General features: G+C 42.1%; 1 protein-coding gene across 2 annotated transcripts in view; it reads right to left on the minus strand.

Moving 5' to 3' along the window:
• Positions 1 to 20,291, minus strand: part of LOC114653748 (1-phosphatidylinositol 4,5-bisphosphate phosphodiesterase gamma-1-like) — a 217,117-nt gene that overhangs the window by 109,480 nt on the left and 87,346 nt on the right. For both annotated transcript variants that reach the window (XM_028804243.2, XM_028804244.2), the window contains exons 4-5: positions 11,794 to 11,841; positions 1,061 to 1,145 (exon numbers count right to left, since the gene is read on the minus strand). In XM_028804243.2, the coding sequence (XP_028660076.1) occupies positions 1,061 to 1,145; positions 11,794 to 11,841 (133 nt within the window). The remainder of the gene's footprint in view (positions 1 to 1,060; positions 1,146 to 11,793; positions 11,842 to 20,291) is intronic.

Genomic DNA, 20,291 nt, shown 5'->3' on the forward strand with positions numbered 1-20,291 from the left:
ATTTCACTTGTTGAAGACTAAACTTCAGACAGAAAGGCCTACAAACAAACAGCAACTGAAAGCCGCTGCAGTAAAGGCCTGGCAGAGCATTAAAAAGGAGGAAACCCAGCATCTGGTGATGTCCATGAGTTCAAGACTTCAGGCTGTCATTGCCAGCAAAGGGTTTTCAACCAAGTATTAGAAATGAACATTTAATTTCCAGTTATTTAATTTGTCCAATTACTTTTGAGCCCCTGAAATGAAGGGATTGTGTTCAAAAAATGCTTTAGTTGCCTCACATTTCTATGCAATCGTTTTGTTCACCCCACTGAATTAAAGCTGAAAGTCTGCACTTCAACTGCATCTGAGTTGTTCCATTTAAAATTCATTGTGGTACAGAACCAAAATTAGAAAAAAGTTGTCTCTGTTCAAATATTTATGGACCTAACTGTAGTCATTAAGTCTTTCAGGCATCACCAACAAACATTTAAACAAGGCTGCCTGCCCATCTTCATCTTAGACAAGGCACACATTATGGCCTAATGTTTACGGACATCTGACCATCATGACCTATTTGAGCTAGTCGGAGTTCCCATTCCAAAATATGGAGTTGGCCACCTTCATAACAGTCTTCTGGGAAGGCTTTCCACAAGATTATAGAGTGTGTTTGTGGCAATTTGGTGCCCATTCACCCTAAAGATTATATCGGAAATGTTTTTCTCTCCATTCTGCATGGAAACATGAAATTCAAATTTTATGTATAAAAAATATTAGTTTTGTTTGGAGTATTTCTTTCAGCGTAATGACCCCCCAAACCTTACAGGTATGTCTAACTCTTAGATAAGTCTGTCTTAAGGGTTATAATGTAAACCCCTAAATCAACCTTACTCTCAAGCAAACAAATAAATCAATCTTAAATTTATATCATGTTATTAAAAGTAAGCCCAAAATAATTTACAAAGGAAACCATATCCCAATACATCTTTCGACTAACATTTATGACAAGACCCGCTGCTCACGTCTAACTCTCAGACTCCATCCCATTTGGCTCACCCTTGGGCCACACGTTCCCCTGCGTTACCTGGAGTTTATCTCGGAGGAAGCGCATATTTGGTACTCGGTAGTTGACTTGTGGCAGCATTGACTTTAGGTCCTTCACGGTGACACTGAAACACAAAACATCAGAGATAACGTTTTAATTCATGAAGGTTGAGACATGGGGTAGAGCTACAGAGAATGCTGGGAAATAAGACAGCCTTCACTTTGGTGCCGATATAGTGGATTCAGAAAGGACTTAGACTCCTTCACTTTCTGCACACATTGTGTTGTAGATTTAATTTGAAATGCATACATTTGCTATGTTTCCCCATCAATCAACATTCAATAACCCATAACGACAAAGTGGAAATATTTTTTCAGGAAGGTTTGGCAAATTTAGATAAAAACCACACACTGAATTTTCTTATTCATATCAGTATTCAGTCCTTTTGCTGTGGCACTCCAAGTTGTACTCAGGTGCATGCTGGTTGCTTTAATTCGACTCAAGACGTGAGTAGAACTTTGTTGAAGTCCATATATGCAAACTGAATTGATTGCCTTTCTAAATGATGTCCACACACCTGTGTATAGAAGATTCCACAATTTATAAAGTCTGTCAGAACAAAAACCAACCCATGAAATCCAAGGAACTCTCTGTAGACACCCAGGATCAAATTGTGGTGAGGCACAGATCACAGCAAGATTATAAAGCCATTTGTTAAGCTTTTAGTGTTCCCAGGAACACAGTGCCCTCAATAATTGTGAGATGGAGGATGTTTGGAACTACTATGACTCTTCCCAGAGTTGGCCATCCAGACAAACTGATTAACTGTACAAGAAGGACATTAGTCAGGGAGGTGATCAAGACTCCAATGGTCACTCTAACGGGGCCTCAGAAGTCCTCCACTAAGATTGGTGAACCTGTTGGATGGACCGCCATCTCAGAAGCAATCCGTCAATCAGGTGAGTAGGATAGAGTAGCTAGAGTCTAAGAGAATGAGGAAAAAGATTCTGTGATCTGATGAAACAAAACCTGAACTCTGTGGGCAGAACTTCAAGCACGCTGTCTGGTGAAGATTAGGCTCTGCTCATCACCTGCCTAATGCCATTCCCACAGTGAAGAGTGGAGGTGGCGTCATCTTGCTATGTGGGTGCTACTCAGTAGCAGGGGACAAGCAGACTGGTCAGAATTGAGGGAAGGATGAATGCAGCAAACACATAGAGGAGTTTAAAGAAATCCCGCTCCAGAGTGTATGTGACCTCAGACTGGGATGGTGTCGAGCTGAAAGGTGAACCAATGACCTGAACCATACAGCCAAGACAGTGCTGGAGTCTCTGGCTGTCCTTGAGTGGCCCAGCCAAAGTCTACACTTAAACCCTGTGAGAGATGGCCGGCTAAATATTCCGGTCCACACCTCCAGGCTGCCAGATGGAGCCCTCCCAGCAGCATGGATGGTCCCCAAATTCCAGCAGGGCATGATGGACATTGTAGTTTTTATAAACAACCCTGCTGGATATCATGGGGCCCACCAGGAGCCGCTGTAGGGAGGCTCACAGAGTGCTACGTGCCCTATAACCCGGCAGTGCGTCACATGATCGGAAGGACATAGCAGCACTAGAAAAAGTCCTAAAAAGATCAACTGGGCTCATTCCAGGGCTACAGGGGTTGAATTATGAGGAAAGATTAAAAGCGCTGAGCCTGTACAGTTTAAGCAAAAGAAGATTAAGAGGTGACATGATTGAAGTGTTTAAAATTATGAAGAGAATTAGTCCAGTGGATCGAGACTGTGACTTTAAAATGAGTTCATCAAGAACACATGATCGTCATGATTACATGATCGGAAGGAACGACGTGCTTCCGGGTTGAAGAAAAGGACTTTTAATCTGACCCGGAAATGATGAGGACTTATGGATTGTTGGGATGGAACTACTTCCGGGTTAGGAACTATAAAGGACTCTGGGAAATCCCAGACGGGCGAGCTGAGCTGGGTGGAAGGGTGGCAACGCGTCTGGGAGAGGAGGATTGGTGATTATTGTATTGATTATTGATTGTATGAGTAGTGTGGAGTGGAGGGTGCTTTGTGCACATTATTATTATAAAATAAATAATAATTGGAGTTTTACCCGGTGTTTGGAGTGGTACCTGAGGGTTCAAGAGGTCGATAACTACCTCTACTGCTACACCCCATAGAACATCTGCAAGGAGAGCTGAAGATGTCGGGAGATGAAAAGTAAGGAATTTTGCTCTCCAAGGGATTTTCCACAGCCGATTTACCACTGTCACCTTCCTTAAGTGCCCTCCAATGCTGCTCCCACTTCCTCGATTTTCTACGCGGCTCCACACGCTCTCATCTGCCTTGCACATCACCTGCCTGCACTTTCACACCATCAGTCATGCCTTGCACAGCTCAGGTCAGTAGCAGGATCTGCACTCACATTCTCCAACTTTACGGACACTCGCCAGCAGCCCACCAACCAAGGCAAATGAATTTTAGCAGTGAAGGAGGATCTCCATGATACTTGCTGGCATGTGCTCTCCAACTGCATCCCTCTTTCCACGCTCAGTATCAATATAAATTGATGCTTTTGCACATGGAGGAAAAGTTTGAAGATGAGATGAAAATACCTGTGGTAATGGCGTGAGATTTTTTTGGTTTGTGAAACTTCATTTGTTTTGCAATTTTTTTAGCCAAGTCAAATCCCAAGTTGCGCTGCCAATACAATTTTATGCGATTCACATCAGTCATCACTATTTACTATGGAAGACAATGAACACTCACTGGTCACTTTGGTAAGTCATCTGTCACGTGTTGAATTGGATACCCTACCAAACTCAGGGCAACAATGGATTCGACAGTTTGCTGGACACATTTGGGATTTTGGTACATGCTGACTCTGTAACTTCATGCGGTTCCTTCACATGTTTCGGACACACATTCATGCTGTGAACCTCCTGTTCCACCTCCTCCTTAAGATGTTCTGTTGGACTGAGACCACTGGAGTAGACTGAAGTGTCTATCACATTGGTAGAGTTGGCCTGAGATGATTGATGTGTGCTTTGAAATACGGTGCAATATCCTGCTAGAGGTACTCATTTGAAAAAGGGTAGAGAGATTATAAATTCTTTTAAGTGCACTTCTTGTCACCTTTATGCGGATGCGTATAGAGCATCTATAGGCCAGTAAGCTTAACATGCATCACAGGAAAATTAATGGAAGGAATTATTAAGGATAAGATTGAGCAACCCCTGGCAAGGACAGGAGTTATTAGGAACAGTCAGCATGGGGGTCAGAAAAGGGACGTCCTGTTTTACTAACATGCTGGAATTCTATGAGAAGGCAACAAAAGGATACGATCAAAGTGGAGCATATGATATTATTTATCTGGACTTTCAGAAAGCATTTGATAAGGTGCCATGTGAGAGGTTGGGCATCAAATTAAAAGAAGTGTCAGTTCAGGGTGATGTTTTTAGATGGGTGCAGAATTGGCTCAGACACAGGAAGCAGAGGGTGATGGTATGAGGAACCTCTTCAGAAATGGCTGATACCATTGGCTGATACCATGGCTGAAGAGTGGTGCTCCACAGGGGTCAGTGCTAGGGCCGCTGCTATTTTTAATATATATAAATGATTTACATAGGAATATAAGTAACAAGCTGGTTAAGTTTGCAGATGATACCAAGATAGGTGGATTAGCAGATAATTTGGAATCTGTTATATCATTACAGAAGGACTTGCATAGCATACAGGCTTGGGCAGATTTGTGGCAGATGAAATTTAATGTCAGTAAATGTAAAGTATTACACATAGAAAGTAAAAATGTTAGGTTTGAATACACAACGGGCGGTCATAAAATCGAGAGCACACCTTATGAGAAGGATTTAGGAGTCATAGTGGACTCTAAGATATTGACTTCCAGACGGTGTTCAGAAGCCATTAAAAAGGCAAACAGAATGTCAGGTTATATAGCGCCCTAATATGTAGAGTACAAATCAAAAGAAGGTGATGCTCAACCTTTATAACACACTGGTGAGGCCTCATCTGGAGTCCTGTGTGCAGTTTTGGTCTCCAGGCTACAAAAAGGACATAGCAGCACTAGAAAAAGTCCTAAAAAGATCAACTGGGCTGATTCCAGGGCTATGGGGGTTGAATTATGAGGAAAGATTAAAAGCGCTGAGCCTGTACAGTTTAAGCAAAAGAAGATTAAGAGGTGACATGATTGAAGTGTTTCAAATTATGAAGGGAATCAGTACAGTGGATCGAGACTGTGACTTTAAAATGAGTTCATCAAGAACACGGGGGCACAGTTGGAAACTTGTCAAGGGTAAATTTCACACAAACATTAGGAAGATTTTCTTTACACAAAGAACGATAGACACTTGGAATAAGCTACCAATCGTGGGGTAGAGGGGTCCTTTCATCGGATTGGCTGGTCCAGCGCTGTTTCAGCTGTGGAATGGCCAAATGGGGGAGGAAGCTTGATGGCTGAGGTCTCCAGGACTCTAAACAAATCCAAATCTATTATGTGATATCGTCTACAGTTAAATTCTGCTCCATACTTGTACATTTTTTATTTTTATGCTGTATTGTTGATTTGTTCTGTTCTGTGTATTGTATTGTATTGACCTCCTTCTTTTTGACACCCACTGCATGCCCAAACTACCTGGAAAGGGGTCTCTCTTTGAACTGCCTTTCTCAAGGTTTCTTCCATTTTTTCCCTACAAGGTTTTTTTGGGGAGTTTTCTCTGGTCTTCTTAGAGAGTCAAGGCTGGGGGGCTGTCAAGAGACAGGGCCTGTTAAAGCCCATTGCGACACTTCTTGTGTGATTTTGGGCTATACAAAAATAAATTGTATTGTATTGTATTGTATTGTACCAAGTAGTGTGGTAGACAGTAAGACTTTAGGGACTTTCAAAACTCAACTTGATGTTTTTTTGGAAGAAATAAGTGGATAGGACTGGCAAGCTTTGTTGGGCTGAATGGCCTGTTCTCGTCTAGAGTGTTCTAATGTTCTAACATAGATCTTTATGCCCAATCTCTGTTAAACCCAATCAAACTGGAAAATTGTCGATTTTGGTTGACTGCTTGACACAGATTAATAATTGACTTTGTAACAACTACTTGCAGTTGAACTCAGGAAAGACAGAGGTTCTGATTGTTGATCCCCCTCTAGCCTTCACTTTGAGATTAGTCACAAGATGGCTTCTGTCTCTCCAATTGCCAAATCGAATGTACGTAATCTGGGGGTTCATAGATTAACATGTAAGGTCTGTTAGCCGCTCTTGTTTCATTAATTTAAGAAACCTTTCTAAATTGAGGTTTGCAGTTTCGAGACTAGAATTGGAGATGCTTGTACCTGTTTTATCTCCTTGTGTCTTGACTACTGTAGTGCCCTGTATTCTGGTTTCTCAGCTACAGTTACCCCAAAATGCAGCTTGCTAGGCTTTTAACTCAATCTAGTAGGTGGGCGCATATTACTCCCATTTTGGTATGCATTGCACTGGCTTCCGGTTTCTTAAAGATTTTGGTGCTTACCTATAAAGCTCTCTGCCAACAAGGCCCCAAGTATGTCACTGGCCTCCTGCACCGCCAAACAGCCTGTCGGGCACGTAGGTCTGGGCAACACGGCCTCTTAGTCACCCCTCAGGGGGACTGTGCGCGTCAGTCGGTTGTGGAATGGTCTTCCTCTAGCACTGCGTACAGCTGAGTCAGTCGATTCTTTTAACATTTTTGTTTAAGCAGGTTTCTGAACACAGCTGAGTAGTCTCTGCTTGGACTTTTTGTTTATTTTTAGTTTGTTCTTGTTATTCTATTTTATTTTTTCTTTTCATTTGTCTTGTTTTGTTATATTTGGATGGCACTTTTATGTGTTTTTTGTGGTACAGCACTTCATAATATCATGTCTGTGAAAGGAGCTTTATAAATAAATTTTACTAACACACTGCTGCCATGAAAGGATGGCTATGGTCAGCAACAATACTAAGGGACATTGTGGCATTTAAACAACACCCAGTTTGTATTAGGAGGACTAATGTGTAGAATGAAGGGAACTGTTTTAGTCAGGTATTATTTGAAATAATAGATTTGAGTATATTTGGAGACACATAGGACATAAACTTGGGAGAGACCTAAATACAGAAGAAACAACAGCAAGGCATTTCAGTGTCATTGTACTTCAGCTGGATTTTAGTCAATATCAAGGCAACTGCTTCCAGAAATACTTTACCTCGGATTTGTCAGAGGAATCCTCAGCAATTTTAGGCCTAATCTTTATTTTGGTCCCGCTCGCTGTGACTCAAGGGCTATTTCTAACTAATTGCCAGGAAGCTCCTCTTTCCTCCACCCTCATGACTTCCTGTCTCGGCCGCCCTGCTTCCTGCTCTGGCCGCTATTGATTCCTGTCAGACCTCCTGTTTGTGTTGAGGTTTGTGGGCTTGTCCTGTCGGAATAACACTAATGTGTTCGGCGCTGCACTTTTGCTTCTTTATGTCCACCTCCCTCACTTCGTGGCTGCCCTGTCCTCTCTATAAATTCTCAGTTTGATCAAACCTAATTTTCCTTCATCCACCCAGGACACACCATCTAAATATTTAATTTGACTCCTTTTTTTTTTTATAAAGATGACATTCAGTGTCACTCCATTTAAATAATGCCTGCTTTTGATGGAAAAAGTAGGGGAGCAGAAGACAGACTCCAGTCTTGGATATGAAGTTAGTCCACTCAATAGAGCCACATTCTCATTCACACAGGACTAGTTTAGAATTGCCAATCGAGCTGACACCGTGACATTCTACTTGTTAGATGAAATCACTGACTCCATGGGAAACCAAGCAGGAGACACACTTGCACATTCCACCCTGATGACACCCCAGGTATGATGTCAACAAAGGCTCCATTGCCCTGACAAAACAAATACTGCATTCCTGTGTTTTGGGAAATATGGGAAATGTACCACAGGAAAGTCCAAGTAGGAGCTACTGGCAAATGTTGTACCTGATTTTGCAGAGTTATAACATCATTAGAACATTAGAACAATTGTTACAAGTACAGGCCATTCAAACCAGCAAGTTTGTTCGTCCTATTCACCTACGTTGTCCAAAATAAGATCAAATTGAGTTTGAGGGCTCACTAACATCCTACTCGAGCTACCCATGGTAGCATTGCTGCCTCACAGTAAGGAGATCATGGTTCGGCACTGGGTCCTCCCTGCATGAAATTTCCATGTTCTTTCTGTGTTTGCATGGGTTTCCTCCAGGTGGTCTGGTTTCCTCCCACTGCCCAAAAGCATGCAGGTTAGTTGAACTGGTGATGCTAAATTAGCCGTAGTGTGTGTTTGGCATGTGTGTGTGTGCGTGTGTGTGTGTGTGTTCACCTTGTGATGGACTAATGACCTGTCCAGGTTTTGCTCCTGCACAGCGCCCTATGTTAATTGGGATATGTTCAAGTCACGCGCTCCCCTGGTCTTGATTAAGCAGGCTTGTAAATGACATAACATGACAAGTCCTGCTCTCCACCGCACTACTTGCTAATTCATTCCATATGTCTGTGGTTTCCAACCGTGTTCTTGTTGAAAAATTTATTGTAAAATAACAGCTGAGTTCCACTGCCTAAATTCCCTTCATATTTTTAAACACTTTGATCATGTCAGCTCTTAATCTCTATTTGCTTAAACTAAAAAGGTTCAACTTCTTCAGTCTCTGCTCATAACTCATACCTCTCAGTCCCAGAATCAGCCATTCGTTGTTCTCTGGACTTTCTCTAGCACGGCTACATCTTTTTTTGGAATATGGAGACCAAAACTACACGCAGTACTCCAGGTGAGGCTCCACCAGTGTATTATAAAGCCCTCGACTTCTATTCTACACATTGTGCTGGGCAACCAAATATCCTATCAGCGTCTTGATCGCTTCAATACACAGTGTGATAGTAGATTGTGGCGAGTCCATTATGGCTCCTAGGTGCTTCTCATAAGATGATTGTCAAAGTGGAATGAAGCTCGTAATAATCAGTACCTATGCCTATCGGAAGACCAACATGGACCATACACCAAATCACTACGCTCAGATGTAGCACTCTTCATGGATCACCGGGGAACTCTGCACTTGTTATGTTAGCTTGAAAAGGTGGGTCCACGATACACTCAAGGTGTGAATTACAATGCTGGACAGATCATTAGGTAAATTTTGACTATAACAGGCCAGTTTTTTATCTCATCCAAAGAATGGCACCATTTTTACAGCTCATTGTCCCCATCACTGCACTGGGGCATTGGGATTCACCCACAAACCACAGGGTACGCGTCTCCTGCTGATCTCACCAACACCTCTTCCAGCAGGAACCTAAGCTTTTCCTAGATCTCACGTGCAATGGAAAAACCTAGTAACTGCCATTTTTTCCAAAATTTAGTTTTTTTTTAGAGCAGTGGAGCAGGACAGTGACAGCAGTCTGTCGCTGAAACTGCTCCTCTGTCTGGAGATGACACTGTTTAATGGATGTAGTGGATTCTCCATAATTGATAGGAGCCTGCTGAGTGCCCGTTGCTCTGCTACGGATGTCAAACCGTCCAGCTCTATGCCAACAATAGAGCCTGCCTTCCTCACCAGTTTGTCCAGGTGTGAGGCATCCTTCTTCTTAATGCTGCCTCCCCAGCACACCACTGCGTAGAAGAGGGCACTCGCCACAACCATCTGATAGAACATCTGCAGCATCTTACTGCAGATGTTGAAGGATGCCAGTCTTCTAAGGAAGTACAGGCGGCTCTGTCCTTTCTTGCACAGAGCATCAGTATTGGCAGTCCAGTCTAATTTATCGTCCAGCTGCACTCCCAGGTATTTATAGGTCTGCACCCTCTGCACACAGTCACCTCTGATGATCACGGGGTCCATGAGGGGCCTGGGTCTCCTAAAATCCACCACCAGTTCCTGTAGTTCTTTCCTGATGTTATAAGGTAGAGGTGATGGCCAAATATGTCTTCATTCCAGTCATAGCACGATGGAAGAAGCCAGTATGTGCACAGTATTTTACATACTGCAGGACAAAAACCTAGAAACTCCACTGACCAATGAGGAAAGACCGCCTACCAATGAAAACGTAAGATTACGATCACATGATTTAAATGCTGCGACTGTGTGATTTGAATGGCAGGTGTTGTTTATTTGTGAATAAAACAATATTGTGTAGGTGAAGCACAGGAAAAATTAAATCTAGAGATCGTTAATTAAAGGGGCAACATCAATTTTTCAATTTACTGAAAACTTGAAAGATGTGACATACTTGGGTTTTTCCATAGTTTGTGTGAGAGATGGTCTCCTATCCAAGTACTGGCCAGGACCAAACATGTTGAGTTTAAGGTGGATGACCTCTTCTGAAGTGCAGGTAGAACGGCTACTGGTTAAAAATCGGAAACCCACCCAAATATTTTAAGATGCCTGATGTTGTATCCAATACTGTTTTAATCCAATTTGTGTATCTGTGAGGTATTTGTGAACACCACCTTGAACTGAACTGAAACGTTTCATAGGGAAATGGATATCATGACCATGGTAATATACTTAACATTTTTTAAATAAAGTCAACCGAGAGGGTAATAATATAAAAGAAGATGAAAGTAGATGAGTTAGAAGAAGTGGAGTCCTATTGGTACTTAGGATCAATTACTCAAAGGGACAGTGGGCTAGAAGCAGAAATTAGGCAGAGAATGTTAGCAGAAAAAATAGAGAAGTATCAGAGAACATTCAATGACAAAACGATGGCTCCTGAGATAAAAGAAAAAACAGACAACCCGGTAGTGAGACCAGTGATGTTATAATGATATAGAAACTTGGAGAACAATAAGACAGGAGACGGAAAAGAATGGAAGTTCAAAAGATAGTAATACTGTGATGGATGTTTGGAGTCAATAGACAAGAGTAGAAAATAAGCACATTGGATGAACCTGATGGTGAAAACTCCCATGGGGTGGACACTTGGGCAACCTAAAAGAAAATTATAGGAGTCCAAGGGAGAATTAAAGATGGAGTTGGCAGGAAAAAGAAGGAGGGACACACAAAAAACCAGATGGAAGGACTTGTTAGAAGAGGATATGCTGGAGATTGAGTGTTATAAGGAGACAGCCAGAAATAAAATGAGATGGGAAAGAGAGATACACCTCCACAGCGGCAAGCCCGGGTAATGGAGAAAAAAAGCACATGGCCATGTGGAGACTATAAAGTTATGAGGCAGAAGAGCTAAAACAGATGCCATTCTGCGTTCTTCATACTAGGCCAATTTAAAGTCACCGGTTATCTCAACACACACACACACACACACATGCTTGAGATGTGGCAAAACCAAGAAAGGATCCTGAAGGTGTGGAAAGAACATGCAAACTCTAGACAGGCAGTGCCATTCTAAATCATCAGAGACACAGATGTAAACGCTGCAGTGGCTGCATCCTTCGGACAGCGAGGTCCATACTTATCACCTCTCAGAATGAGATTGGCTGTCATTCAGCTCCCGGGTTCAAGAAGACCAGCAAAATTACAAGCAAGTGCTCTTTAAAAATTGGGTAAAGCCGAGTGAATGGGGTCTACCTAAGCACAAAGCACTCGCAGCAAACAGCAGCAGGATGAAGTGCTCCATGTTTACTGGCAAACATTCTATAAACGTGCTGTTAGTGACAGTATCACAGTAATGCACTGGCTCAATTGTCAGCCTTCATTGAAATGTCTTTGTGTGGTCACAAAAAACTTTGCCCACCTCACTCACTTCTCAAGACTAATCAGGCCCGTAGGTCATACCTGCCTTCTCGATTCCTGTCCATGGTGTCAAACTGCTTCCGTAGCCACCTGCAAAAGAACAATAATACTGTAAGAGTGTCGCATAGAGAGACAGCTTTTCAACACGTCCTTCAGAGTAACTGATGTAGAGAGTTAATTCTTTGTTTTGCTGACTCAGTCACATCATTTATTTGTTTAAGTTAAATGCTGCTACTGCTTTGCTAAATTACTAAAATAAAAAAGGGCCAAGCAAAATGACACCTTTTATTGGTTAACTAAAAAGATTACAATATGCAAGCTTTCGAGGCAACTCAGGTCCCTTCTCCTACAATCTTGCCTGAAAAAGGGGCCTGAGTTGCCTCGAAAGAATCAGGTTTATTAGGAACGTTTTTCCTGTTCCTCTGTGGTCATACGTAATTTCCGTTTCAAACGCGAAAATAATTGTATATATATATAGATATAGTCAAATGAAAAAGTTAGGGAACCCCCCTCAGTCTGCATAATAATGTACTCTACTTTCAACAAAAAAGTTAACAGTGGTATGTCTTTCATTTCCTAGGAACATCTGAGTACTGCGGTGTTTTCCGAACAAAGATTTTTAGTGAAGCAGTATTTAGTTGTGTGAAATTAAATCAAATGTGAAAAACTGACTGTGCAAAAATGTGGGTCCCCTTGTCATTGTGCTGATTTGAATGCCTGTCACTGCTCAATGCTGATTACTTACAACACAAAATTAGTTGGATTAGCTCGTTAAACCTTGAACTTCATAGACAGGTGTGTCCAATCATGAGATATAAAGGTATTTAAGGTGGTCAGTTGCAAGTTGTGCTTCCCTTTGACTCTCCTCTGAAGAGTGACAGCATGGGATCCTCAAAGCAACTCTCAAAAGATCTGAAAACAAAGATTGTTCAGTCTGATGGTTTAGGGGAAGGCTACAAAAAGCTATCTCAGAGGTTTAAACTGTCAGGTTCAACTGTAAGGAATGGAATCAGGAAATGGAAGGCCACAGGCACAGTTGCTGTTAAACCCAGCACGTCTGGCAAGCCAAGAAAAATACAGGAGCGGCATATGCGCAGGATTGTGAGAATGGTTACAGACAACCCACAGATCACCTCCAAAGACCTGCAAGAACATCTTGCTGCAGATGGTGTATCTGTACATCGTTCTACAATTCAGCAAAATTTGCACAAAGAACATCTGTATGGCAGGGTGATGAGAAAGAAGCCCTTTCTGCACTCACGCCACAAACAGAGTCGCTTGTTGTATGCAAATGCTCATTTAGACAAGCCAGATTCATTTTGGAACAAAGTGCTTTGGACTGATGAGACAAAAATTGAGTTATTTGGTCATAACAAAAAGCACTTTGCATGGCGGAAGAAGAACACCGCATTCCAAGAAAAACACCTGCTAGCTACTGTCAAATTTGGTGGAGGTTCCATCATGCTGTGTGGCTAGTTCAGGGACTGGGGCCCTTGTTAAAGTCGAGGGTCAGATGAATTCAACCCAATATCAACAAATTCTTTAGGATAATGTTCAAGCATCCGTCACAAAGTTGAAGTTACGCAGGGGTTGGATATTCCAACAAGACAATGACCCAAAACACAGTTTGAAATCTACAAAGGCATTCATGCAGAGGGAGAAGTACAATGTTCTGGAATGGCCGTCACAGTCCCCTGACTTGAATATCATCAAAAATCTATGGGATGATTTGAAGCAGGCTGTCTATGCTCGGCAGCCATCAAATGTAACTGAACTGGAGAGATTTTGTATGGAAGAATAGTCAAAAATACCTCCATCCAGAATCCAGACACTCATCAGAGGCTATAGGAGGACAGCGTCTAGAGGCTGTTAGATTTACAAAAGGAGGCTCAACTAAGTATTGATGTCATATCTCTGTTGGGGTGCCCAAATTTATGCACCTGTCTAATTTTGTTATGATGCATATTGCATATTTTCTGTTAATCCAATAAACTTAATGTCACTGCTGAAATCCTACTGTTTCCATAAGGCATGTCAGATATTAAAAGGAAGTTGCTGCTTTGAATGCTCAGCCAATGATAAACAAAAATCCAAAGAATTAAGAGGGGTTCCAAAACTTTTTCATATGACTATATATATATATATATATATATATATATATATATATATATATACAATATAGTATATATCAAGTGGATTCTCCCCTTTTGCAGCCTTATGCTAAAATCATTTAAATTCATGTTGGCTCACTTCAACAAACACTCAATACCCCAGAGTGCAAAGCAAAAACAGGAAATTAACTAAAAATAGAAAACTGAAATATCACAGTGACACAAGTAATCAGACCCCGAGCTGTGGGACCCTTGATAAAGAGGTGAGTGCCTTTCTTAATCAGGCCAGTCAATTCAAGTGACCACATGTGGACTCCAAACCAGGCGTACAAACACCTCAATGATGACCAATAGAATGGGATGCACCTCATTCAAATGACAAACTTCATAGCAAAGGGTCTGAATGCTTGTGTCATTGATATATTTCGGATTTTTAAAATTTTACTATATTTGCAAAAATTCCTAAAATCTTGTTTTTTTTTTTTATTCTGGGGTATTGAGTGTTGCTTGATGAGGGAAAACATGAAGTGAAATGATTTTGGCATTAAACAGCAGCATAAGAAAATGTGAATACTTTCTGAAGGCACTATATGACCTCACACAAATGTCACCTGACTAGAATCCAAGCGGTGGATTTCTGGTCCGTAGCAGTTGAGGAAAACCCTCAGCACTTGGTGATGTGCCATGGGAACGTCACTCACTTAGGTGGTCCCAGGAAACAGATGGATAATTGACAGGAACTTTGTTATTTAGCTGAGCCATTGCCAGTTTAAATATGTTAAAAAACAAAGCGTGTAATAGCCTTCAAGACCACCAGGAGGCAGTGTTGTAAGAACCTGCTATGGAATCAGGTGGTATGAGTGAGAGCACATGCCATAGTTACCTGGAGGAAGGTAAAGCAATGACTGAGAAAACTGAGAAAAGGCAGCTGTGACTGACATGAGAGTCAAGGGGTGACATACTGAACAAGAGCTTGTCTTCACCGACTAGCCAGGAGAAATTCCAATTACTAAGAGCTAAGTTGTAATGCCCGCTGCTTGTTATTATTATTTTTTTTTGTTTATTTTTCTGTGTAAGGTTAGCTAGTACTTGTAATGAAAGACTTTTATTTTGCACATTTTTGTCTGACACTATTTACACTCTGGATTGTGTGTAGCCAGGAGTGGCTGCATGACATTAAGTATACTTAACCCCTAAAATATTCACAGTTGCTTGCACAATAGACATCTATTATGAGAAAGAGTTTTTGTTAAGTGCTATAAATCCATCCGCGGAATCCATTTTCTCTTACAGTATTCTAGGAACTCAAATCCTATGTTGGCAGCACCGCATATGAAATGACCCTGAATGCCAAACGGATTTCACTTACGGCAGACACATTCATTGACTTTGCTACACCTGCATGTGTTTTTAATGCAACGTCTGATACTACTGGGCAAGTCCAAAGGGTCCCCGGAGTGTGATATTGTGTACTGTCGAGGAATCAAGAACAAATGAAGGCAACTCATGCAGAAATGTCAAGAACATAAAATCTCCACACAGATGAAGACCCGTGCCCCTTCAACTGTGAGCCAGTGGCAAGAATCACTAACTAAGAATCTAAAAAAAATAAAAACCGCATTCCATGAATCTCAGTTGTTGTTCCTTTTGAGTGACCTGCATTGGATGTGCTAATAATTTCATTTCCTTTCCTTCAAAATAGGAACTTACAAGATTCTTTTGCCAGTTTTCACGATTTGGATCCAATAAAACTGTCAGCATTGCTCTAACAATTTGACAGGATTCGATCTGCTTTACTTGAAGGAGCGTTTTTTAAAGACTTTCATCTTGCTAAGTTGCCGTTGAACTCAGTTTCCTGCTTACTCCGTTAAGCTGCGTTTTCTTCATTTCCCTACTTCAGCCTTGATCGCAGTACTATTCTGAACCATGTGGTCACCTTCTACCTGATGAGAAATGACAATTGAAGTTGAAAGAAAGATGTTCTGTGTTTGTCAACATCATTTATTTTATCCATATTACTAACCGAGAATGGTAAACCGGAAGGCACGGACCCAGGTACACGGAGATGGACGCAGGAGACATAGTGCGCAGGCGCCTACAGCGCGCGTCTCAAACCGCAAGCGAAGTGTGATCCACCGCGAACGAAGGAGTCACGGCTCAAACATGAAAGAGCTCAACTTACGAAGGAGTCACGGCTCAAAAACAAAATAGCTTAACTAACGCCACACAGAAAAGAGGATTCTGCACTGCACCCCAGAGTCAAACGGAAGACGCTACGGAGTCCGCAAAGGTCCACAAAAATAGTATGGAAGGCGCGAGAAAGTACGAAAGGCGCAGGCGCCTACAACGCGCTTCTGAACTAAACGTCCACACTACACAGCATGGTCCGGGTAATAAGAATAAACGAACTCTCCGTATTAAACGTACGACATCCTCACACGTACAAACCATATAGCATATGTGAATCACATTACAGTGATGCATTATTAACAGTACAACCACCCGCCTGGATAAAATCAATGAACGCAGGCATCTACAGTGCACGTCTGAAATGCTGCAAGCAAAGCAGGCACGGCTCCAAAAAGAGAGAGCTCGACTGACGGGGCTACAAAAACGAGCCCGCCTGGATAAAAACAATGAACGCAGGCGTCTACAACGCGCTTCTCAAACAATGCAACCAAAGGAGTCACGGCTCCAAAACGAAACATCTCAACTAACGGACATACAGAAGCGAGCCCACCTGAATACAATTAATGAACGCAGGCGCCTACAACTCGCCTCTCAAACAGCAGAGTCAATAGATAAATGGCAAAGAAAGGAACGACAAACAGCCGCTAAACAATTCCGCCAATTAGCTGACAACGCATTCTGTAATGAGTCCACTATTAGTGAACATTCATTAGGATTAATACAGAACCCTACACGTCCACACTACACAGCATAGTCAAACCCGACATAGTACAGAAGGTGCAGGCGCCTACAACGCGCTTCGAAAGCACCGCAAGCAAAAACCCGAGATAGTACAGAAGCCCCAAAGATCCGGACTCCACAGCATATGTGAATCACAATACAGTAATACAATACTACTCCACAAAACACAGCATAGTCGAACACGAGATAGTACGGAAGGCGCACCGCAAGCGAAGGAGCCACGGCTCAGAAACGAAAGAGTTCAACTAATGGAAATAGGTAATTTTAACAGTAAGTGCAATTATCCATATTACTAACCGTAAACAACGTATACCTAATCAACAAATCCCAAGGACAGACCATGGACAGAGTCGGCCTTTACCTCTCTGAGCCTGTATTTAGACATGGACAACTTTATGTGGCCTTCTCAAGAGTTCGGCATGCATGTGACGTTAACGTCAAGATTATAATAATTCCATCCATCCATCCATCCATTTTCCAACCCGCTGACTCCAAACACAGGGTCACGGGGTCTGCTGGAGCCAATCCCAGGGCACAAGGCAGGAACCAATCCCGGGCAGGGTGCCAACCCACCGCAGGACACACACAAACACACCCACACACCAAGCACACACTAGGGCCAATTTAGAATCACCAATCCACCTAACTTGCATGTCTTTGGACTGTGGGAGGAAACCAGAGTGCCCAGAGGAAACCCACGCAGACACGGGGAGAACATGCAAACTCCATGCAGGGAGGACCCGGGAAGCGAACCCAGGTCCCCAGATCGCCCAACTGCGAGGCAGTAGCGCTACCCACTGCACCACCGTGCCGCCCTATAATAATTCCATACCAAGGAAAACTCATTCAAGGACAACACGCCATCTTTATTACAAATGTGGCGTATGAAGATATCCTTTGTACGTCATCTAATAATAATAATAATAATAAATTTTATTTATACACCTTTACACTCCAATATATCTCATACATAGATCTGCGCAAACTCAAAGACACTCTATACTTACATAACATAACAATTGCACTGGTATTGTCATTTACATATATTACATAGACATACAGATGTTGTGACGGTGAACATGATACATATGTAACAATTACCAAGACAGACAATAATCTCTTTCAAATCTATTTCAGGTTACCCAAGACCAGGGGTTGGCGAGCGAAGCGAGCAGGGGGCAGAGCCCCCTAGTTAAAACCTAGTCTATTTTATATGCCTACAGATGACAGCTTCCTTCACTCTCTTATAAGTATCACCATACTATGTCTATAGTTCAACTTACAGCGTATTGCAGCCCAAAGGTGCCCTCCGCAAGAGAGAACCTGCTTCCTCCAGACGAGAAGTGAAATGAGAGTCCAAATAACTCATTCATTTCAAAAAGACACAAGCTTCAATTTGATATGAAAACCACCTTTAGGGCCTTGTCATGGGAGACAACTTACAGGCTCGAATAAGTGTGATTACCCGCCAAGCCAGGGGTTGGCGCTGTGCTCTAATCCATCTCTTGATTTGGGTAGGAATATAAGTAACAAGCTGGTTAAGTTTGCAGATGATACCAAGATAGGCGGATTGGCAGATAATTTGGAATCCGTTATATCATTGCAGAAGGACTTGAATAGCATACAGGCTTGGGCAGATTTGTGGCAGATGAAATTTAATGTCAGTATATGTAAAGGATTACAGATAGGAAGTAAAAATGTTAGGTTTGAATGCACAACGGGCGGTTTGAAAATCGAAAGCTCACCTTATGAGAAGGATTTAGGAGTCATAGTGGACTCTAAGCTATCGGACTTCCCGACAGTGTTCAGAAGCCATTAAGTAGGCTAACAGAATGTCAGGTCATATAGCATGATGTGTGGAGTACAAGTCCAAGAAGGTGATGCTGAAACTTTATAACTCACTGGTGAGGCCTCATGTGGAGTCCTGTGCGCAATTTTGGTCTTCAGGCTACAAAAAGGACATAGCAGCACTAGAAAAAGTCCTAAAAAGATCAACTAGGCTGACTCCAGGGTTACAGGGGATGTTATGAGGAAAGATTAAAAGTGCTGTACCTTTTCAGTTTAAGGAAAAGATCATTAAGAGGAGACATGACTGAAGTGTTTAAAATTATGAAGGGAATTAGTCGAATGGATCGAGACTGTGACTTTAAAATGAGTGCATCAAGAACACGGGGATACAGTTGGAAACTTGTTAAGGGTAAATTTCGTACAAACATTAGGAAGTTTTTCTTTACGCAGAGAACCACAGACACATGGAATAAGCGACCAAGTAGTGTGGTAGGCAGTAGAACGTTAGGGACTTTTCAAAACTCAACTTGATGTTTTTTAGGAGAATTAAGTGGATAGGACTGGCGAGCTTTGCTGGGCTGAGTGGCCTGTTCTCATCTAGAGTGTTCTAATGTTTTCTTTCTCCCTCTGCAGATCAACTGACTGACGACTCTTCCATTTCTGACGCCATTTCCGGTTTCCACTCTCCTGGAGCTGCCCCATCTGGTCTACCCACCTTATACACCACCACTTATCCTTCATCCTCAGTTCTATTCTGCTGTGAACTCGTGTCTGTAAAGACTTATTAATTTCTCTTGCCAACAAACTTACCAAGCTGGTACCCTCAATTCTTTTTTAGTGCTTTTGTCTCTCTTATTTACAGCCTATGAAAAGTATTCACCCCCTTGGAAATTAGGTATAGGACGTAATGTGTTTTTTATTTCCTTGATACTGATCAACAGAAAAAGACTCTTTAATGTCAAAGTGAAAACACACATCCTTGGTAAGTGTTCTGAATGAATTACAAATATGAAACACAAAATAATTGATCACACAAATATTCAGCCTCTTTAATCTGACACGCCTAAGTCTTCACTGAGGCAGCAAGTTGGTTTCAGACGTCACAGAATTCGCTCAGTGGAGACCTCCTGTCTGCAGTCAAAAGGTTTCAGTTGATTGTAATATAAGTGCGCCTTATTAGGAAGAGCTAACTTGTGTGGAGTCAATTGTGTTTATTTTGTATAGCGCCTTTCACTGAGTGCCGGACTCTGAACTCTGCGCTGCCCCACGCCCCTCAAATCTTCTAGGTGTTTATTCACAGTTATATGCCATACATTTGTTACTTCTGTTGTTTTTATTTATTACGTGCTGGTTATTATGAACTAGCCACAGTACGTGTCAAAGACAGGTAATAGCATAATTAGTCAAATGTGCTCTCTCTTGCCCTGTGTGTACTTTCCGCACCTTTCCTCTGCACTCACATGTGTCTGACTCTCTCTTCACCGGTGCTCTCTTTCTCAGGTGTGTTCCTGTAAAGCCTGCTTCTCAGACTTTGTCGTTACTTTCAAGGTGCCTTCCTCGCCTCCTGTGCAGTTTTACACTCTCCGTCTTTGAAGGCGACTCACTCCTCGTGCGTCTCACACTCACACTTCCTCTTTCATCGTGTCGCCAGACTGACCAATCGCAGCAAAGACAAAGTGACCAATCAGATTGCTCTGTGGGACTGGATAC

Source organism: Erpetoichthys calabaricus, chromosome 6 (genome assembly GCF_900747795.2).
Source record: "Erpetoichthys calabaricus chromosome 6, fErpCal1.3, whole genome shotgun sequence".
In the NCBI taxonomy this organism is placed as follows: Eukaryota; Metazoa; Chordata; class Cladistia; order Polypteriformes; family Polypteridae; genus Erpetoichthys; species Erpetoichthys calabaricus.